At 41.3% G+C, this 23,122-nt stretch overlaps 1 protein-coding gene across 1 annotated transcript in view; it reads left to right on the plus strand.

Moving 5' to 3' along the window:
- Nucleotides 1-5,454: 5,454 nt before the first annotated feature.
- The window catches only part of Washc2c (WASH complex subunit 2C), a 56,462-nt gene continuing 38,794 nt past the window's right edge, over nt 5,455-23,122 (plus strand). The window contains exons 1-9 of the mRNA XM_059258435.1: nt 5,455-5,538; nt 5,621-5,743; nt 6,389-6,553; nt 13,868-13,930; nt 15,785-15,958; nt 18,752-18,845; nt 19,675-19,736; nt 21,274-21,321; nt 22,178-22,285. Of these exons, the coding sequence (XP_059114418.1) occupies nt 5,621-5,743; nt 6,389-6,553; nt 13,868-13,930; nt 15,785-15,958; nt 18,752-18,845; nt 19,675-19,736; nt 21,274-21,321; nt 22,178-22,285 (837 nt within the window). The 5' untranslated portion in view covers nt 5,455-5,538. The remainder of the gene's footprint in view (nt 5,539-5,620; nt 5,744-6,388; nt 6,554-13,867; nt 13,931-15,784; nt 15,959-18,751; nt 18,846-19,674; nt 19,737-21,273; nt 21,322-22,177; nt 22,286-23,122) is intronic.

Here is a 23,122-nt window from a genome sequence, read left to right on the forward strand (position 1 = left end):
GTACTGGGGTTCAAATCCAGGACTCTGCATACTAAGCAATCTACTAAATGAGTCACATTCCCAAACCAATGAACAGTGCTGTTTAATTGGTAATTCATACCCAGTGTTGTCACTGTCTCAGTGTCCCTCTGTTTTTTTCTTTTCCTCAGTTAGGCTGCATTGAATTGCCATGTCTTTAAATCCCTTTGGTCTGCAGCAGCTCCCAGCCCTTTCTTCATCTTGCATGACATTGATATTGTTGAGGAGCACAGACCATTTATCTAATAAAATCATCCAAAGTGGGTTGTTCTGAGGTCTCTTCAGGTTTAAGTGCAAGCTTACATTTCAGTGAGGACACTGGAAATGTTGCTGTGACTCTTTTGGGACATCACATGTGGTAGAAGTGACATATGGCTGCCTCCCACTAGCGAAGTTAATTTTGTACTGTACAGAGTCAGCACCATGTCTGCTTATTGATTATGTCATATTGTAGATACTTCGTGCTCTTAGCCATCTCTCCCTGTTTATGTTCGTTGTTGGTTTTTTTGTTGTTGGTTTTTGTTTTTGAGAGGGTCTTGCTATGTAGCTCTTGGCTGGACTGGTTCTTATTACATATCCTAAACTGGTCTCAAATTCGAGACTCCCCTGCCCTAACCTCTAAGAACCATGCTTATCAGATATTTGATGTACGAACGTTTTATTCCAAACTGTGATTGCCTTTTTATTCCCATGATAGTGTCTTTCATGCCTAAAATTTGAAAACAAATGAAACAATCTCATGTAGCTCAGGCTGGCCTCAAACTCAAAACGTAGCCAAGGATGACCTTGCATTCATGGTCCTCCTGTCTACCTCTCTAGTGCTGGGATTGTAAGTATGTGCCACTGCACTGGCTTATGAAGTGCTGAGGATCAAACCAAGGTTTTCATGTATGCAAGGCAACCTTCTATAAACTTAGCTACGTTTTCAGGCACAAACTTCTTTCTTTCTTTCTTTCTTTCTTTCTTTCTTTCTTTCTTTCTTTCTTTCTTTCTTTCTTTCTTTCTTTTTTTTTTGACAGAATCTCACTATTAGCCTGGCATACCTGAAACCCATTATGTAAACCATATGAGAGTGCTCAGAAACTGAGTGTGAACATGTATGAACATGCTACCATATGTGAGTGATCAGGAATAGCATGTATGGGAACATGCTAATATATGCCAACATATGATAGGGCTTGGAAAGTGCATATGTAGGAACATGTCTGTACACACTGACATGTGACCATGCACAGATAATCATTGCCTGTGACATGCACATACAGGCCAACATATGACCATACTTTAAAACTGCTTGCATATGAATGTATGCATACAGGTTGACCTATGACAAAACTAGAAAATGCATTTGTGTGTGTGTGTGTGTGTGTGTGTGTGTGTGTGTGTGTGTGTGTGTGTGTTTATACCAGTGAATACATTCCTACCTATGATAGAGCTAGTAAATACAGGTACATGTGAACCTGTACATATATACCCATCTATTACAAGCTAGGAAATACATGCGTTTTTAAAATTGTGCGTAGAGGCCTGCCTATGAGAGGGTTAGTAAATACAAGTTAGGGAATAAGGTGAGAAGTTAGGGTTCGTTTACTGTAAGAGGGTTAGAGGTTAGGTTAAGGGTTAGGGTGCAAGATTAGAATTTGTACAGTAGGATTTGGGTTACAATTATGGTTACCTTGAATTTTCAGGTTCTAATTACTTTTAAGATGTAGGATTAGGTTAGAGATAGGGTTTGTGTTGGGGTCTGGATTACCATAAGGGTTAGGTTTATCATTTTTGTTAGGGTTAGTGTTAAGGTCATGATCATGGTTTTAATTAGGTTGGATCTATGCCGACAGTTAGTGTTACAATTACAATAGAGGAAGGCATTTGTTAGGGTTATGAATAATGTGAGGGTGGATATGCTGTTAAACATAAGTTTAGGGTTAGGCTCATGGTTTTGATTAGGACTCAGTTTAGGATTATGTCTAACATTAATGTTAGGGTTAGATTTGGGGATCATGTCGGAGTAATAATTATGATTAGGGTAAATGTACTGGCTAGTTTTATGTCACCTGGACATGAGCTAGAGCCATCAGAGAAGAGGAAGCTTCAACTTGAGAAAATAACTCCATAAGACTGGGCGATAGGCAAGCCTATAGGACTTTTTTTTAAAAAAATTAGTAATCCTTGGGGGAGGGCCCAGTCCATTGTGGATGAGGCCACCCCTGGGGTGGTGCCTCTGGGCTCTATAGGAAAACAAGCTGAGCAAGCCAGTCAGTAAGCAGCACTCCTCCAAGGCCTCTGCATCAGCTCCTGCCTCCGGGTTCCTGCCATGCTTGGGTTCCTGCCCTCACTGCTTTTGATGAACTGTTATATGGAAGTGTGAGTGAAATAAACTTTTTCCACCCCAAGTTGCTTTTGGTCATGGTGTTTCATCACAGCGATAGCCCCCTAACTAAGGCAGTAAGTTAGGCTTAAGGTATGATTAGGGTTAGCATTTGGTTTAGGATTAATGTTTTCTATTTGGTGTATCCTTAGGTTCAGGGTTAGGGTTAAGATTAACAATATGATTATGGTTAATTTTATGTATGGTGATCTGATTAAGGTTATATTTATGACTATGGTTTAGGATAATGGTTAAAGTTAAGATTAGATTTAGCAATACGGTTAGGATTGGGGGAGGGTTAGAATTAGAGTGATGGCTAGGGATGGATGGAGTTAGGGTTAGTATTAGGGTTCTGGTTAGGCTTAATATTCTATTTAGGGTTTAGTGTTATGTTTAAAAGTTACCACTATATCTAACCATAACTAATCCTAGACTCTAACCCTAACCTCTAACTCTTAATCTAATGCTGAGCCTTAACCCTGAGCCTAACCATAATCCTATCCCTAACTATAACTTTTTTTTGAGACAGCATATCATTATGTAGCCCTGACTGGACTGGAACTTGATATATAGAGAAGTTAGACCTCAAACTCAGAGTTTATCTGCCTACCTCTGCTTCTCAAGTAATAGGACTAAAGGGGTATGACCACATCCAACTGTATTCTAATTTTTTTTTTTTGAGACAAGGTTTCTCTTTGTAGCCCTGGCTGTCCTAGAACTTGCTCTATAGACCAGGCTGGCCTCGAACTCAGAGATCTGCCTGCCTCTGTCTCCTGAGTGCTGGGATTAAAGGCATGTGCTACCACACCTGGCTCCTATAATGAATCTTAAGCCTACCCTAAGTCTAATTCCAATTAATCCATCATCCGTAGCACTCACCCTAATACTAATAATACCCTAACCCTAACTCTAGTTCACAACTATCTTAGCATTAACCATAACCCTAAATCCTAACCATAACCCTTTTATGAGTTGCCTTTGAGACAATTTTTATCTTAACGACAGAAAAGTAACTAAAAAATTTACCTTAATCCTAAACCCAACAATATTACTGTGATGGTTTGAATGGGAACAGCCCCCATAGACTCATGTGTTTGAATGTTTGGCCATAGGGAGGGGCACTATTAGGAGGTGTGGCTTTGTTGTAGGAGATGTGTTACTAGGGGGTGGGCTTTGAGGTCTCAGGAACTCAAGCCTGGCCAGTGTGTCACTGTCACTTCCTGCTGCCTGTGGATCCAGATGTAGAACTCTTAGCTCCTTCTACAGCACCACGTCTGCCTGTGTGCCACCATGCTTCCCACCATGGACCAAACCTCTGAAATTGTAAATCAGCACCAATTAAATGTTTTCCTATATAAGAGTGGTCATGGGTGTCTATTCACAGTAATAGAAACCCCAACTAAGACAATCACTAATGGTATCACTAATGCTAGTCATAACCCTAACACCAAACTTAACCATATTGTAAACTTAACACTAGCTCCAATCCTAACCATAAGAGCTATTATATCCCTAACTATAATGCCTGTCTGCAGTACTTACTTGCTTAATCTCTAACCCTAAAACTAATATGAAGAATACTGCAGTATCCTGACCCTAACCCTAATCTCAACCTAATCCAAACAGCACTCTAATACTAGCCGTAACCCCAAGCATCATCTTAATGCTGTCCCTAACAATAACACTGTAATCATCACACTAATGCTAACGTAACCCTAGCTTTACTCTAGCTTTAGTAGCTCATTGCAGACTATGCTAGGGAGACACCTTTAACCCTAGCTTTAATAGTAATCCTAACCCTCACTTCCTACTTCAGAGTAGCTTTATTGGGATATAATTTACATAACAAAATCACTCCCTTCAAAATACACATTTCAAGAATCTTTAGTATTTTGAGAGTTGAACACCATCACCACAGTCTAACATTTTCATTACTTCAAAAAGGAACCCCATACTCATTCGCAGTTAACTCTCAATTCCTGTCTCCCCTCAACTCCTGGTAACCACCAACCTACTTCTTCTCTCTGGGTCCATTCTGGACATTTCATATAAATAGAATCATATAATCTGTGATCATATATGGCTGACTTCTTCAATTAATGTATTTTCTAGGTCAACTCATGTCCTATCATATATCAGCACTTTATTTCTTTTTGGTAAATAGTAGGCCATCGTGTGGTTCCACAACATTTTGTACATCCATCCATCACCTGATGGACATTTAAGTTGCTTCTGCTTTGATGAGGATTAGTACTATAGTGGACATTCTTGCACGAGTTTTTCTCTGAGCACGTTATCATTTGCCTTAGTTTTATACCAAAGAGAAATCTTTAATGAAGTGCCAGCGGAGGTGATCACAAAGCAAAATCCAAAAGGAAAAATAAGCTGTACAGGGGGACTGATAAGATCTAGAGTAACCACTCACTATATACCAGGTACTATCTGTTTTACATATATTATCACTTCTGGCAAGATATACATCTTTTATATGTGGAGGAAAGCTCAGAGAAGCCAAGTAACTCGTCCATGGGCACAGAAGAAGGAAAGAAACGGGGTTATTTCTGAAAGTCTGTCTGGGCAAGAACAACTCAGAGGGGGATTCTGTATTCACCAGAAGTGCTAGTGGGTAGCCAGAGTTTCGGATTTCTACCTTCCCGTTTTTCCTGCCTGCGACAGTGTGGAAAGTGGTCTTGAATCTGACCTGAGGGTAAAGAATTTTAAGCGGATGTACACTATGGATCGAAACCAAGCAGGTTAGCAGGTGAACGACATCTGAACTTCACTGAGTCTGTGGGCCAGTCACACACCATTTGCGTGTTCAGCAAAGCCGCTAAGCAGCAGGGAAGTCGTCCTCTTCCCGTCTTCTTGCCCTTCGGCCTCCCACCTGGTAGGCCACAGGATTACCCACTGGTACCACCCATCTCTTTTCGCACCCCTGGAGTTGGCCGCCTAAGCATCTTCTCTATAGACAAACACACATCCCAATTACTGCGAAGCTGTACACGAACAGCTCTCTCTTGGTGGCTGCGTGTCTGGTCACGTGCGGGCGTCATCACGTGACGCGGACCACGTGACCCCACAGCGCTGGGTGGACGGTGTAATAGGGTCTCCGGTAGTGACTTTGGAGCTTGCTGAGTGGCGGTGCCGTTGTGGTGAGGACGGTGGCCCCGGGAGGCAGGGCTGGAGCTTCCTCCGTCCCAGACTCAGCGCTTCTTCTCGTCCTTCCCGCTGCAGATGAACCGGACGAGCCCCGACTCGGAGCGGCCTCCGGCGTCCGAGCCCGTGTGGGAGCGGCCCTGGTCGGTGGAGGAGATCCGCCGCAGCAGCCAGAACTGGTCGCTGGCGGCCGACGCCGGTGTGAGCGCAGGGCCCTGGGTCCAGGGAGGGCCAGGGCTGCGGTTACCCTGCAGCCTAGGGGACGTAATTCAAAGGCGCAGTCCCGGACACCCGGGAGGGGCTGCCCTGTGGGCTTCTACCCAGCACTCTGTCGCGCAGATGCAGGTTTCCTTCGGTGCTGACACTTTCCAGCCTTGCCCTCCACACCATCCTGCTGTGCAGAACCCTTTCTGCCCTGTTCAAGGATTGCTGACTCTACGGAGGCGCTTCTGTATTGGAACTTGGGCTAAGTGGGGCAACACATATTCTTGAGTAGGACTCCTCACTTCGGGAACCCGAGAGCTCAGAGCTTTCAGTTTCACAATTCCATAAATTAGGATTTGAGGTGTTTTGTTATGTTACACAATGTGCTCCCTGGAGAGTGACAACCAAACAGGCCTGTAAATCCCCTTAGAAATGTGCTAAAAGTGTTTGTGGGATGGATGCACTTGCCTGAAGAACTTTCTTAATGCTTTTCAGTGTCACTTGACTCTGAAGTATCTTAGATCAAAAGTATCATCCCTTTTACATAACACCTGGGTGAAAGGGAAAGGGTTTTTTTTGTTTGTTTGTTTCTTTTGCCCCACATGTAATGTTGACACTTCTGTATGTTCCTTTTCAAAATAGCTACTACAGTTTCTACAGGAATTCTCACAGCAGACTATCTCCAGGACCCATGAAATCAAGAAACAGGTGGATGGATTAATTCAGGAGACCAAAGCGACACATTGTCGTCTGCATAATGTCTTCAATGACTTCCTCATGCTGTCGAATACCCAGTTCATTGAGAATGTGAGTTGTTTTTATTACATCTGACTTAGCAAATAATCCCTTTTGGGGAGTAAGAGCTAAGGTAATTTGAAATGATAGTTCGTTTTTTCCCTAAGTTTTGGTGGATAGATTCATTCTTGGTAACTGAAGCTCCTTTTTCTAGAATCAGTGTCTTTTATTAGTAAAGTTTTTGGCTTTCCTTAAAAAACAAAAACAAAACTAATGGTAAGGTTTGCCTCGGTCTGGTTTTTCTGTTTCTTGTTTTGAGGGCAACAGACAGTTGAGCTGAATTGTGTGCCTCTCCCCAAAGTTGCTGTGCACATTTGGTAAGATCAGCCATATACCTGACCTGACCATTTGAGCACCACTTTGCCTGCAGTTATTGATTGGGTCCTTTATGTTTTGATCAGTTCTATAAGTGGAGGCAGATGTTTACTTGGCGTTTTGTCAACTACAATTTTCATAACGTGGCTGAATCTGTGACAGAATCGGCAGTAAACATGGTGCTGAGCTTTAAAGCACATGTGAGCTTTGTTTTCATAGTGAGTTTCTGTGAGCTGCCAGGAATACACAGGAAAAGTAAGTATCTTGGTAAAGCTATGATAGAAAAGAAACACGTATGCCTGAAGCCAGTTGAGCAAAGGAAGGCTGTTACGAGAATGGAGAGGAAGCTTAGTTCACACAGTCAAAGAATGTCTTTCTGAATTAGTTTGTGAAAAGGCATTTTCTGGGGGGAGGATTGGTTTTTTGTTTTTGGTTTTTGCTCATCATTAGTTCTGACTGATCTGGAACTTGCTATGTAGACCAAGCTTCCCTTGAACTCACCTGGAAATTCTCACCTCTGCATCTCAAGTACTGGGATTACAGGCATACAGTCCTACACCCAGCAGTGAGAAGAGAATTACTAAAGTAAGCTGTATCCTGAAATTGTTAGGTGTAAAGGACTAAACGTAATTTCCAAAATGATTAAGATCATAAAGCCCATGATTTAGGATTGTAAAAATACCAGAGTTCCATGTGGGCTGTTGCTGTAGTGTGTTTGCGTAATTTAGTAGCCCTAACTGAAGTGACTTAGCTCACGTTCCATCGTGTTTAAGACATGGGATTTGGTGAGGGCTCTTTGTTTACCACCGCATATGCCAGACTAGCTGGCTCATTGAGTTGACTATCCCACCACTTATTTTCTTAACTGGCAAAGGGAAACATTGATTTTGAAATATTAGATGTATTCAAGTAAACCCAGTACAGACTGAATGTACCTTATCTGTGGGATTCTTGGGACAGATGTCAGATTTCTAAGATGTAGTCTCTGTGCAGACCTTACAGGTTCAGCATCCCTAAACTGAAACAACCCCCTGTCGAAAACTTTTGAATGTCGTGTCAGTGCTCAGAAAGTTTTGTATTTTAGGGTTTTGGATTGGCATGCTCAACCTGAAGACATTTCTGATGTGCACAGAACCTGCATGGTCAACTTGAGCATTGATCTCTCTGGAAGGGTCAGTTAGGGGATGACAGCAGTCGTCCTCCCCTCCCCCACTGGGATTGGATGTTCTTACTTGTGCCGCTCTCATTGTGAGCCTTTCTTGCTACATCAGATTCTCAGCTCTTCTTGCACTTACTGCTGCAGCTGTAGATCAGGCAAGGAGCAGGAAGTTTTCTTTTGTACTCAATGTGCCTGCACCAGAATGGTGTCAGATCTCACTTTTTCAGGTGGAGGAGGAGGAGGCATTGTAAACTTCATTTTCTCATCACAGACTTGAATTAGATCCTATCCACCTCTTCCAGCTTCTTCTGGCAAAATTTCCTTAGACTTTCCTACAGCTTAGGCTTTTTGAAAACTTTGTTCTTCATGCCTGCTTTTGTGGATTCTGTATTTCCATCCATCTTTCCTTGATGATAAGTCCTTACTCCTCTCCCCTCCCAGTCTGCCATCAACTTTCTTCCTGAGTGCGTTGGTGCCATACCAAATGTAACTGCTTCCAAGACCTTCTGTAATGCCACACGGTACAGCTTCTTCCCATTGGTGGGAGCAGCTCATGATGTTCAGAGCATAGCTAGTGCTTAAGGAAACGGAAAAGAAGAAAATCAACATGACAGAAATACCTGTTGCATTTGCTGCTCTCCTTTGTATTTTCTTCAAACCCTGACATTGTTCTACTGTTCACTCTAGGATGCTGCTGTTATTTAGGTTTGTGGAAATTCTTTTGAGAGATTATTTGAAGTCAGTTGGGTTTTGTTAGTCTCAGAGGCAGCCCCATAATTGCAAACTCCATTTAAAATTAGTGAAGCAAACTGGGTTTTCTAGGGCAATAGAACAGTCAGGACTTTTGAGGAAAATAGAAGCTATGTAGAACTATTAGTAAGGGCTCAAGAGGGAATCCTGAGAGAGAACAGCTCATTAGTGCTGGCCTGTCTTTTAGTGGCTAAGCAGAAAGAGACCCAGTTTTTAAGGCAGCCCTTCCCCCACCCCCATTTTTTTAAAGACAGTTTCCATGCTGACCTTAGATTTAGCAGTCCTGGTTAATGACTTTAATTTGTTAAATGATCATAAGGAGTTTTTAAAGCCAATTGTTAAAGAATTTTTAGCTTTCTGGAAAAAAATTCAAGAAGAAACAATTGAATTTTTTCAGGATTGTTCTGTTAATTATCAAAACTATATTTCCATCATTTTCTTGCTTTTCAACCTCCCCCCTTATTTTTTAAAGAAACAGATGTCATTGCTAAACTGTCAGAAAATCAAAAATTTGGGGCTAAAGCTCAAAATCATACCTACTATAATACCATGCTCATGATGTCCCCTCCACCAGCCTGCTTTATTTTTATATATGTTGGCCTTTGCTTTTGACAGAGTAGCCTTGGCGCTCCTGAGTGCCTTTCTACAGGCTTTTGTTTAGATTGCTCTGTATGTCCTTTGATTTCATCTGTCTGTTTACCAGATTCACCCTGAGCCTCTACAAGGCAGTACATTTTGTTAAGAGCTCTTGAAGCATCCCATGTCTTACTACTACTACTACTACTACTACTACTATTATTATTATTGTTATTATTGAGACAAGATCTCACCATTTAGCCTGGTTGGCTGGAACTTGATATATATATAGACCTAGCTGGCCTTGAATTCATGGAGATCTGCTTATTTCTGCCTCCTTAAAAGCATAAGCCACCATACCCAGTCCCCATATCATTTATTAGCAGTCTAACAGTCTTAATTAAAATTTTTTTCATTGTATATTTGCATTGTATGTGGTACTGTGTTATATGGCATTTTCATGTAAGTACACATTATTTCTTAGCAACCCTGCTTTTAAAGTTACTAAACAAACCTTAGGATCTAGCTAAACATATTCGTAGATCTTAGCACAATCTGGATACACAGAGACCTTGAATGTTTCAATAATTGAATGAGAGAACATATATAAGGAAAAGAACCAGGTCTGTGTGTAATTGTTATAACAACAACAACAACAACAGCAACAGAAAATCTGTCCTGTCCTTTTCACTTGTTCCCTATGGCATGTACCCCACTTCTCCAGAGTTCCTGTGAGGACAAATATCAAAGGTATGTAACAGTTCTAGTATAGAACTGTCTGAATGCTCATGAAGTAAAGCTGTGAGATCAGCCTGGGGAAGGAAGTTATAGTGATGATCTGATGTTCCTGAGCACTTCCACCCTCAGCCATTTCACGGACTTTAGGTCTTCCCAAACTGCTTGGTGTTTTAGATGTCACGTTGGTCTTACCAGCCCCAGGATGCTGACATCTTGGGGGTAGATTCTAGTGATGGCGTGGGGAAGCTGGGTATTGACGGTCTTAGACTTTAGTCAGAAACTCAGCCTTTTCAGGTTAGAGGTCTTGCCGTACAAATTTGAAACAGCTACAGTAGCTTCCCTATCTTAAAATCTCCCCGTAAGGTTCATGTACTTTTTTGTTCTCATATTGGAAATGTTCGGTAATGTTTGGTGTAGGACAGTTAGGAGGAAAAGTAAGAGCAAGAAAAGTCATCTGGGGAAGCTGGGGACAGTGTTACAGTGTTCTAGGTCTGCTCTCACGCAGACATTAATCAGCTAGTGAATGTTATTTTGTATTTCTCTCTAGTCTGGATGACTCCCCCCCCCCCCTCCCCCCCCCCCCCCCGTGTGTGTGTGTGTGTGTGTGTGTGTGTGTGTGTGTGTGTATTTGCAACCTGCATATTTCTTAATGTTAAAATCATTTTTACACAGCTTTGAGGCTTTTATGAATTTAATTCTTCTTTTCTTTTGAGACAAGGTCTCATGTAGCCTAGGCTGACCTCAAACTCCCTATGTTGTCAGGGATGAGTTTCAACTCCTGATCCTCCTGCTGTTTCCCAGTGCTGGGATTAGAGGCCACCTGTCTTATGAACCTGTTCTTACTCCCATTGTAGGACTATACCAATCTAACGTTCTGCTGTCAGCTTCTTATGAACTATTTCATTTGTTGATAGAGTAGCCTTGGTGCTCCTGAGTGTCCTGCTACAGAGAATAACCACACATGATAAGAATGTACAGCAGCTAGAACTAATTACCAGATTTTAATATTGTTCAATATTTTTTTCACAGGAACCAACCTCCTCTCTCCCCATTTCCTTTACTTCCTCTCAACTGTAATCTTTTTGGGCAAGGATGCTTGTATCTCTGCATTTTTATTTTTCATTCCCTGAGAGTATATATTTATGGGTATGTGTGAGTGCACATAAAGATAACTGTGATTGTGTAGCTCTTCTTTCCTCGCTGACTTGTGTGTATGTTTATGTGAACGTAAACTTAGTCTTCCATGTAGTTTTCTTTGTTCTTTACTGCATGCTCTTAAATATCATAATCTAATATACTTAGTAGGGCAGGTTGCTTTAACAACTTTTTTCAGATGGGATCTTGTTGCCTAAACTAGCCATGAGTTCACCATCTTCTGCTTTAGATTGCTGAAAGTTGGGCTGTAAGCATGAACCACCATGGTCAACTACTCATAACTTCTTTATATTCAGAAATAGTCATCATTATTTTATTTTGGGTTTTTAACTTTCCTCTGTGAATTTGACAATTCTGGCCAAGATTGAGAATAGCCCTAGCCTATGTGTATAAACATTTAGAAGATATTTTAACAATGTGTCATTTTAGCAAAAACAGTAGTAGTAGTAGGTCCAAACTTTATGGCCTTTAACCTCGCAAGCATGGGCTTTTGACCTGGTTTACAGAACATGGCTTTAATTCCCTCTTGTAGAATAGGCCTCAGACCCAGTTAGAAAGCAGTTGGTCATCACCAGAGTCGTCATGCCACTCAGGTTGGTATTGCTGTGCACAGTGTCTACCTCTGGGGAGGACACTGCTTATTGTTTTCCCAAGTGGTCACTTGCATGGTATCTTTCAGCTCTGTGAAAGTTATACAGCAGAGAGGACACTTCCCGCCTATTTCCAGCCGATTTCTCTATGTACCACAACCAAAGTGTTTTGTGTCCTCAGCAATAGGGTCTTCCCATCTGGTTCTCATGGGCACAGGTTGCTAATACTTACTCCAAAATGAAATGAAATGAAATGAAATCTGGAACTTCGTGTGCCTCAGCTTTAAATTTTGGATTTTCTCATTAGTGATGCTCATAAAGTCTCTGCAAATATTCTAAAAATTGCAAATTTAAAAACTTCAGATAAGGAGTATTGAGCCTGTATTACCTAAACAATTTTTAAATGATTTAGGTAGTTGGTTTTTTTTTTTTTTAAAGTGCAGCTCAGTGTGCTTCAGTATATTCATAAACTTTTGTAACCCTATTGTCTCATTACAGAACAATTTCATTGTCCTACTCTGTAAGTCAGGGTTCTCTAAAGGAACAGAACTGATAGGATGAACGTATTTATTAAAAGAGGATTTATTAGGTTGGTTTACAGGCTGTGGTCTAGACAGTCCCAGCAATGGCTGTCAGCATTGAAAGGTTTGAGAATGCAGTAGCTATTCAGTCCAGGAGCTTGGCTATCCCAGCAGTCCCCATCTGGTGCTGGAGGCCTGGATGATTGCTGGAGAGCAGCTGATCTTCAGTCTCCTAGAACCCTGAAGAAGCTGTTTCTAACACTACAAAAGAATGCCTTAGGAACAGGATAGATGGACTTGCCAGCAAGAGTGAGGACAAGTGAGCAAAAAGCAAAGTTTCCTTCTTCCTTGAGCTTTTATCTGGGCTGCCACCAGAAAGTATGGTCCAGATCCTGGGTGGGTCTTCCTGCTTCAAAGAAGAAGATCAAGAAAATTCGTCACAGGATTGCCCAGCAGCTTGGGTTTTAGTTGATGTCCAATACAGTCAAATTGACAACCAAGATTAGCCATCATACCCACTTACATTGATTTTTTTGTAGCAAAGATGTTATACTCCAGTTGTTTAAAAAAAAAAAAATTGCAGTGAGTTTCCAGAATGACAGATACGTCTTATAAAAGAGGTTCTTCCTTGGCCATGTATCTTCTAGCAAATTGTTGGTGATTTTGCCTTTTTTCTTGATTCATATGAGATAAGTATAAAAAATTTTCAGCCATTTTGAGCAACAGAATAAAAGTAAATTTACCATTATCATATTCCTTACTTCACTTGTTAAGGATATTTATCTAGTTGGTAAGTTATATCAGTTGATATTGGCAGTGGTCTTGGACGAAGGTACTTGTATTGTGGTCCTGTTAGAGTTATGCATTAGGTTAAGTGGAAAAAATGTACCAGTTGGGATCATAGTGGTTTCAGGACTCTTTGATCAGCCAGATAGTTCCTCATGTTTCTTTAGGTTTAAAATTGACTTTAGGTGAATTAACTACTGTTCTTTGTTATTCGTCCACAATCCATTGGTAGTGGTCCCAGTTGTTTTTCTGAAAGCCATTTCCTTCTTTTTTTTTTGTTTTTTGTTTTTTTTTTTTTGTTTTTTGTTTTTCGAGACAGGGTTTCTCTGTGTAGCTCTGGTTGACCTGGATCTCCCTCTGTAGACCAAGTTGGCCTCGAACTCACAAAGATCCACCTGCCTCTGCCTCCCGAGTGCTGGGATTAAAGGCATGCGCCACCACCACCCAGCCATTTCCCTCTTTCAAAAAATTCTTCTTGCCAGGCGGTGGTGGCGCACGCCTTTAATCCCAGCACTCGGGAGGCAGAGACAGGCGGATCTCTGTGAGTTCAAGGCCAGCCTGGGCTACCAAGCGAGTTCCAGGAAAGGCGCAAAGCTACACAGAGAAACCCTGTCTCGAAAAAACAACAACAACAAAAAACCCAAACAAACAAACAAAAATTCTTCTTTGTATTGACCTTTTACATGTGATTCCATTTCAGTGCTTAACTATTTAATGAATTTGCTTCCTTACTCAGCGGGTGTACGATGAAGAAGTGGAGGAGCAGGCACTCAAGGCCGAGGCCGAGAAAACCCAACAGGTACTTGTAGTAAATCATCCTTTCTTTGAATGACCAACTTTGAGAAGTGAGAAAGAGGGTGATAGGACTGGGGCTGTGGGAGATGCTGCCTTTGGCAGTAGCCCAATAGAACTCTTCCATTTTTTTCTGAAGCTTAGGCTGTTCATATGGAGATGAAATTTCTGAATTCTGGCATAGAGTAGAGTAGAGCAGAGGGCACAGGGTAAATAGCCCAGGATTGCAGGCCCCGGAGGAAGCTTTATCTTCTTCCCCTACTTCCTCCCTTCTCTCTCCCTTTTTTCCTCTCTTTCCTCCTCTTCCTCTTCCTCCCCTTTACAGATCTAGAAGCCACTCTTCCTCAAAGTTTCTACAGAAACAGGCCGTGTACTGTGCTTGGGAAATGAATGAGGAAACGAAGTGAGGCCTGGGAGACCCAGTTTCCCCAACTTTGTGACTGTTTTACTCTTTTTCTGGCAGATGAAAATTAGATAGAAAGGTGAATATAGTTTTAGTGCATGCACAGTTGAGGACCCCATGGGTACTACACGCTGTGTTCGGACAGAATGGGCTCTCCAGTGAGCAGTTGTTGACTGTCGTAGGACTGAAGGGAACCCATGACTTAGGACACTCACTCTCAAGCAGTTTCATTGTTGAGGCCATAGGTGATTGTTGATCCAAACTGCATTGCATGGTTGCTGTTTTGGAAGTTCACACAAGGAGACACTTGCTGTTAAACTAGCTGGGGAAAGCTTCAAGGGTGAGACTTTATCCAGATGAAGAAAGAGGGGCCAGCTAAAAGGCAGTGGGGAGGCCATGTCAATAAGAGAAAGCCTGTGCTAAGGTGGTTGCTGTGTTCCGTGTTTAGTACCGGGGATTGCATGTGGGGCCTCATGCACATTGGGCAAGCTTTCTACAGCTGAGCTTCATCCCCTCCCCGTGGACTGGGTTTGTGGGAGCTAGTGGAGGTCAGAAAAGAGAAGGCAAGGAAGAAAGTTGATGAAGGCTGTGTGCTTTGGAAAGTGGGCCAAGGGATCAAGGATCAGCAGTTCCTACCTCTTCTTCTGTGGCTTGCCATGTGGCCTGTGCATACACATCCTTGCTTATCCCACATTGGTGTCCACACCTAAGAAAGAGTTCTGGCCTTACTTTTGTGTGCTCTGGCAGGTACTCCCCTCCTCTCATTCAGGAAAGCAGGCAGATTTGAGTATGTTTATTGTGGAAGTCACTTCAGTCAGCTCTGACTTCCTCTGAAAAAGTAGAAGTCACCTGCAAAGGTTGATAGTCTATTAAGAACTATTAAGAAGCAAAGCTGTTAGATTAGAATATTAGAAACCAGCTGTGGATTTCCTGTTCCTGGCATTTGTAGGAATTCTAATTTTATTTTTAGTAGTACTCATGCATTTGTTACTCAGCAAAATGCAATAATGTGGTTATATCAAGCCAGCATTACATTTAAAAGTGGGTAGTATGTAGTGAAGTAGTTTCTGAGTGCCACAAGACTAGAGGGATAATTCATTGGCAGAGTGTTGGCCTAACACATGTCAGAACCCAGGTTCTATCTCTGCTAGCCTAAAGATAGATAAGAGTCATTAAGCACTTTTTTTTTTTTTTTTCACAAATGTGTTTTCACAGACTCAGTTTGGTTTCTAATTTGAATGTTCATCTGGTTTTCCCGATGGAGAAATTGGAATTCTAAAGTGTAAGTGGATTGATGTATGTCCAGAAAGCAACAAAACTGAGATTAAAGCTTGTACGTTTACTCCCAAGTCTGTATCATAAAGTGACTCTGTTAACATTTTGAACGAAAAGTTTTGGAGGAGGGCATGACTTTAGAGTTTCATATTGGAGACACACTGAAGGCTGTTTTGTTTGTAGGAGAAGACTCGGGAACAGAAGGAAGTAGACCTGATCCCTAAAGTCCGGGAGGCTGTGAACTATGGCTTACAGGTGCTGGACAGTGCCTTTGAGCAACTTGACATAAAGGCGGGGAACTCGGACTCTGAGGAAGATGATGCCAATGAGCGGGTGGAACTGATCCTTGAACCAAAGGTAAAGGCATTCAGTTATAGTATTATGATGTCCTCACTGCTTTGCTGGGCATAGGGTGTGTAAAGGCATGGGCATTCCCGATTGACTCTTTCTGAGAGCCTTACTTGACACACTGAGCATTTCTGTGGTACATGGTAGGTAAAAGTTGCAGGGTATACCTCTTCCTCTTCTGAGGTTTTTAGTATTGTCTGTGGGAAAGGAGGCATTTGCATGAGCAACCATCCTCAGAACCCTGAGACAAAAGTGACTTATAGCCAAGAAGTTAAGGTGAAGGATGAGATTTTTTAATTGGATTTGGTTAGTTTTTAAAATTTATTTTATTTATTTTTGTTATCAGGATTTATTTATTTATTTATTTATTTATTTATTTATTTATTTATTTATTTATTTATTTTCTTCCCCCTGGACGATTTCTCTATTGTAGATGTAACACTCCTGGTTGTCCTGGAACTTGCTTTGTAGACCAGGCTGGCCTCAAACTCACAGAGATCCACCTGTTCTTGTCTCATGAGTGCTGGGATTAAAGGTGTGCACCACCACTGCCTGGCCAAATTCAATTTTTTAATACTTAAACTTTGTCATTGAATTGTTTGTATGGGGATGTGCATGTCTCATGGCACATGACAGAGAGAGGACAATTCTGGAGTCAGTTTTCTCCTAACTTCACACGGGTTCTGTTCTGCAGGCCTTTACCCACCCAGTCATCCTGTGGCTCATTTTTATTTTAAAACAGAAGTTTGTTTTATTTTTAATTTTCAATAAAAGAAACACACACATACATACACACACACATATATATATATATATCTTGTACATGTTTTGAAATGTCCATTTGTTGTAGAATAAACTTATTCTAACTTGTGTGTATCTCGTGTACTTAATTCATGGTGAGAATACTTAAAAATCAACGATTAAAAAAATACAATGCATTTTATTAACTATAGTCAACATTTTGTATTGTTATAGATTGATCTTATTTTCTCTAACTGATGTTTTTGGTTGTTTTTTTTTTTGAGATTATAAATTAATTACACTGTTTCTCTTTTTCTTTTCATTTTTATACCTCTCTCCGCTTTCCTTCAAATTCATGATCTCTGTCTTCATTGTTAATATATACCTATTTATAACCTGTTGAGTCCATGTAATGTTAACTTGTATGTATGTTTCCAGGGCTGACCATTTGACACTGGACAGCCAGTTGGTGTGCTCTTCCCTGGGGAGGACCACTTTTCCCCCTTCCAGCTTTCCTCAGTTGCCTGTAGTTACTTGTGTAGGGTTCAGGCCTCATGGAATCCCCACCCTTCAGTGCAGTTTGGCATGTTTGATGGTATTGGTGTCATTCTTGTTTAGCTCACATTTGGGCCAACTGAAGTTTTGTGCCCTTTGAACAGCCTCTCTCCCTTTTGTTCCTGGACTTTAGGGTAGAAAAGGAGCTCTGGGTTGGGGCTAGATGAATAGAGAAGCTCCTAAGGAGCAGATATTCTGTGGTTCGTGCTAAGGAAGACTTCAGAAAGGCGTTTGGCTTGTTTTGTTGCTTGGGGTGTTAGGTAAAGCCACTAGGAACTTCCTGTACAGGCTTCCTCTTGGAAGTTAGCAGTGGGTCTAATGGTGTAAGACTTCTTCCTGATCCCCAGGAGAGGGGCTGTGGCCCAGGGTTAATGTCTCAGAGGGACAGCCAGTCTTTTCCCCCTGCTGTGGAAATGGGACGTAGTTGTCAGGTGGAATACTGGCTTGGCTCTCAAGTTTGACTTGTATGCTATGTATGGGTGGGTGCTGTGCAGAGTCCTTCACTGCTCTTGTATGCTGTGGATGGGTGCTGTGCAGAGTCCTTCATGACGTCTGCTGCTCTGTTACCCGGCTTCACTTTGTCACTGTCTCTTTCTGAATGCTTAGTGTTGTCAGCCGGGAGTAGGGGTGGCGATATTCTTCTGATTCTGAGGCTGCTGTTTTCTCCCAAACAGATACTCTACTCCTCAGTCTTTGGACTATTTAATTTGTTGTGTTAACTGTAGATAATTTGCTGAGTGGCCTTGTCTCCTACTTTACTTTATGGACATGTAAGCCAGCCTTCTCTTTGCTCTGCTGCAGGCTTAAGAAATCCCTCCCAGTCCCCATAGTGCCTTGTCTTGTTCCCTCTGCTCCATCCAATCTGGGTTTGACTACTATTGTCTCAGCATCTGATAACATTTGGGTTATTTCTTCATTTCTCTCAAAATTTTGAGCTATTATCAATGATTTTCAATTAAGTATGTGTTTTTATGTGTAAGGTAGTATTGAAGTAGTATTGGTCAGCCAAATAATTAAAAAATTTTAAAGATAGAGTCATACGTTGTAGTCTTGGCTGGCCTAGAACTTTCAGTGTTGCCGTCTGTTCAGAAGATATTTCTAGTATGTAAATTTGTATGTTTACAAAGGGCGGCCCACCAGTACTGGGCTTTCTGTTGGCTTGCTTTTGAGTAAGGGGAGGGTAGGCCTTACACGGCTCCCAGGCTTCCATCCCTTGGCCTCCTCGGGAACGTTTTCTTGGGAGGTTATATTTTCCTCATTTGGTTACTGCTGTAAACCTTTCCCAGGCCTTGCTAGTGTCTCTATCACTGAGGTATATGGGGAGGGAGTCAGCTTTGCTGTTATCTTTATCTAGAATTTAGTGTTTTAAAAATCAGTGATGTTTAACCTTGCCATGTTTCTTGTTTTCTACTTTTGTGTATCACCTTAACTTGTTTGAGATAGTCAGATGCAGCAGAATGATTTCAACCCATGCGTTTAATGGCTGTGCCCTTTCTTTCCTTGAAGGACCTCTACATTGACCGCCCTTTGCCCTATCTCATCGGGTCAAAGCTCTTCATGGAACAGGAAGATGTAGGGCTTGGAGAGCTCTCCAGTGAAGGTACTCTTTCTCACCAATATTTTTGTCATGTTTAACGTAGCTTAACTCTTTGTGTTAAAATAATTAAAACTTTCTATCAACATGACAAGAGCAGTGGAGAGATCAACAGACCCTCCCTCAGGTTTGCCAGTTGATGTTTCACTCTGAACTTTCATTCTTTGTCTGTATGTCATAATTTATCTGGCCCTCCATTGCCCTAATATTCTTTATATATTTTTTAAGATCAAGGACATTTTCTTAACATAACCACACTGTAAAGTGGTCAGTTTCAAGAATTTTTACTGTTAGCCTCTTTGGTTGTGTTCAGATTTTGTCTTTTGTCCCATTTCTGTCTTTTCCTACCTCTGTCACCTTCTCTGGTCTAAGACTTGGAACATTTAGTTGTTGAATTGCTCTAGTCTAGTCATCATTTATTTTAATTTCATTTAAATTTTTTATGTTTATTTATTTATTTTTTTATGTATGTGTGTGTGGACAGCCTATGGGAGTCAGTCTCTGTTCCATCATGTGAGTTCCAGAGACTAAACTCCAATCTTCAGGACAGGTGGCAATTGCCTTTACCTGTCATCGCTAGTCAGCTTTTAGTCTGATACTGTTTCTTCATTTTTTTGTAACCTTGACATCCATGTAGAATAAGACCAAGTTATGAAATTCTTTTAAAGCATGGGAGGTGCTTTGAAATTGTATTAGTAACAAAGATGCTTTCATTCCATTAAGTGGCACTTGCTCCACTAAAGCCTCTTTGATGCTGTTGTGCTTGGCGTCTTTGAGAAGGAGCTTCAGATATTTTCTGGTGAATTGGTGTTGACTTTTATACTCTTCCTGACAGAAGGCTCAGTAGGCAGCAACCGGGGAAGTATTGTGGACAGTGAGGAAGAGAAAGAAGAGGAGGTAAGGACATGGTATGACCACGTCATGGTGACAGGAAGCTTAGGATGTGTGGAGCAGGCTAAGTGTGTAACATGCTTTAGAATTAGTGAACTGTTTTTATAAACTTAAGGGGCAGAATCTGAAGTGTTTTCTTAGGGTTGAAATTCTTATTTGTAATTTGTACAGAGAGAAGTAAGGGAAACTGCTCTAATCCATTACCATTACCCACCTGCTCTCCTTTCTACCAAATTTCTTCACGTCCCATTATATTTTGAGGAGAGAACAGCTTAGACACTGTGGTACAGTCTCTGCCAGAAACTTAGTCTTGAAATGTGTCCTTCTTGAATAATCCTAGAAAAAAATAAAGAGCTGCAATAAACAACTTTTAAAGATTTTATTATTGTTATTCTTATTAGTGTGTGTGCGTGCATGTTCATGAACAACTTTGAAAGATTTATCATCATGATTATTATTACTGTTATGGGTGTGTGTGTGTGTGTGTGTGTGTGTGTGTGTGCGTGCGCGCACACCCGGGAGTGCAGTGTGTGCAGATGCCTGTGGAGACAGAAGAGGATGTCAGATCCCCTAGAACTGGAGTTGTGAGCTGCCTGATGTAGGTGCTAAGAACCAAACTCTAGTCCCTTGCAAGAAGAGCATACTCTTTTAATGTTTTAAAGCTAATCAAAGCATCTACTTCATGTTCGCTTGCTAGTGTCTTAAGGTCCACAGAGTAAAATCTTCATCTAGAGTCTGGGGCCTTGAGTTGTTCCTTCAGACAATGATGAGTATGAGGTTCTAAAAGGAGACCATTTTTGTACCTAATTTTCATTTCTTGATTGTTCTCCCCCCTCCTCCCCTGCATTTCTTCCTCCAGCCCTGCCAATAGAAATCTTAGCTAGCAATAGAAATAAACTTGCCTGTTACTTTGCTATAGATAATTATCTGCGGAGTCCTTTGTTTTTAGCTGTCAGTGTAGCCCTCTACCAAATCAGTGTAGCAAACACTGATGTTCAGTTCTTTTTTTTTTTTAAAAGATTTATTAATTTATTATGCATACAGTATTCTGCCTGCATGTGTCCCTGCAGGCCAGAAGAGGGCACCATATCTCATTACAGATGGTTCTGAGCCACCATGTGGTTGCTGGGAATTGAACTCAGGACCTCTGGAAGAGCAGTCGGTGCTCTTAACCACTGAGCCATCTCTCCAGCTCTGATGTTCAGTTCTTGAGCTTAATGAAGTAGTTATCCTCCTAGAGGGAACACAGAGATTGTAGTCCAAAATGTCAAGCAACCCAAACCAACCTCTGATTAATCAAATGATCTTTCTTTAAATCTGAAGCTTAGAATTGGGAAATACAAGTGATATAAATGAGAGCTATTTAAATGAAACACAAACTTTATGGCAGCTAGACAACTCTTGCAATATTGCCAGTCATTCATCTTGTCTGCTACTTAAGGTGAATGAGTATAAGAGCTTTTCCTCTGCCCCACACAGTCAACTTACCTCAGAGACCAACGTGACTTTTTCTGTGTTAACAGCAAAACATTTTCACCCACAGGAATCAGAGGAAGATTTTGCTAGTCGAAGTGACAATGATCAAAACCAGGTAAAGCTCATGTATTGAAATGAATTCATTTTAAAGCTTTAGCTGAAGCATCCCATGTATACTAAACTTACTGTTCTTTCTGCTTGGCACTAGGGGTGAACCTAGGCTCTCAGGTGTGTTTGGCAAGCTCTGTACCATGTTTATACTCCAAGTCTCCTAAACTGACTTTTGAACTCTATAGTGAGGATTTTTCATGCTCACTGCTAGTTTTCTCTTAGTATGTCATGTATTTAGGCTTGCCACCTCCTTTGAGTATTACCTTTTCCAAATTTTACTCCTTTTTAATAGCTCCTTTTAATCATCACTTCCTGCTCTTGTTAAGACTAGTTTACATTCCTCTAATAATGAATATTTTCAATATTCTAATACTTTGTTTTGATATTTTTGAACCTTTATTTTGTTAAAAAAGTAAAGGCAGGCAAATCTCTCAGTTTGAGGCCAGCCTGGTCTACAGTGCAAGTTCCAGGTCAGCCAAGGCTACAGAGAAACCCTGTCTTGAAAAACCAAAACAAACAAATAAAAAGTAAATCCTTTATTTTTCTTTTCTTTTTTTTTTTTTTTTTACTTTATTTTTTGGTTTTTCAAAATAGATAGGTTTTTCTCCTGTGTAGTCTTGGATGTCCTAGAACTCACTCTGTAGGCCAGGCTAGTCTTGAACTCAGAGAGCTCCACCTGCCTCTACCTGCTGAGATTAAAGATATGGGCCACCACTGCCCAGCTAGTTTCTAATAAATAAACCATGTGGAGTATGTGTTCGAAGTGTGGTTGCCCTTTTTAAGGGGAGAGATTAAAAATCAACCGTGTCTCCTTTTCAGTTTGATGACTTGCATCTCGTGATTCTGTTTTGCATTCTCAGCATACCACACAGATGAGTGATGAAGAAGAGGATGATGATGGTGACCTTTTCGTTGACTCCGAGAAGGAGGGGGATGATATTGAGGACATTGAGGAAAATGCCAAGTCTGTAAGTGTGGTTATCCCTTGATGAGGTCTTAGAAGCGGTGTTTACACGTTGCTCCTGAATAGCGCCGTTTGTGTCTGTAGTCATCTCCTTACGTCAGATTTGTGATTGTGTGTGTAGCCGGAAGTCAGTGGTGGAAGATTTCCTCAGTCATTCTCCCCTTTGTTTAGACTCAGGGTCTCTCACTGAACCCGGGGCTTACCAGGATAAACTAGCTGGCCAACAAGCCCCAGGATCCTCTTGTCTCTGTTTCCCCAGCTCTGAGATCACAGGCACACATAGCCACTTCTCGCTTTTCATGTGAGTTCCAAGGCTCTGGACTCTGGTTCTCACGCTTGTGCAGAAAGCGTTGTACTGATGGAGCTATCTCTGTAGCTCCCATATTTGTAATTGAATTTTTTTTCTTTTAAAGATCTGTCTTATTTTTTTAAGTGTGTTTTTGGCATATCTGTGTGACTGTATTTACACACATATGTGTTGGGTTCCTGGGAAGACCAGAAGAGGGGATCAGATTTCTTGGAGCTGGAGTTACAGGTTGTGAGACACCTGACATGGGAACCAACCTTAGGTCCTCTGCAAGAGCAGTGAGCACCATCTCTCTTGTCCTTGATTTATAGTTGTATAAGTAGCAGTAAGTGTCCCTGTGTCTTCAGTTGCCTTATGAGTGCCATTTTCTTCTAATGCTAAGTCAGCTCGTTGGGGATATACATTCAGCTTCAGAATTTTGAGTTCATGTTCTCTTCCATCTCCCTCCATTCTTCATGCTGGTTTCTTAGCTTTTTCAAGTATTTAAAAAAAAAAAAGAAGTTAAGAGTATCTCCTTTTAAAGAGATAGTTTGA

This window comes from Peromyscus eremicus, chromosome 3 (genome assembly GCF_949786415.1).
Source record: "Peromyscus eremicus chromosome 3, PerEre_H2_v1, whole genome shotgun sequence".
NCBI classification, from domain to species: Eukaryota; Metazoa; Chordata; class Mammalia; order Rodentia; family Cricetidae; genus Peromyscus; species Peromyscus eremicus.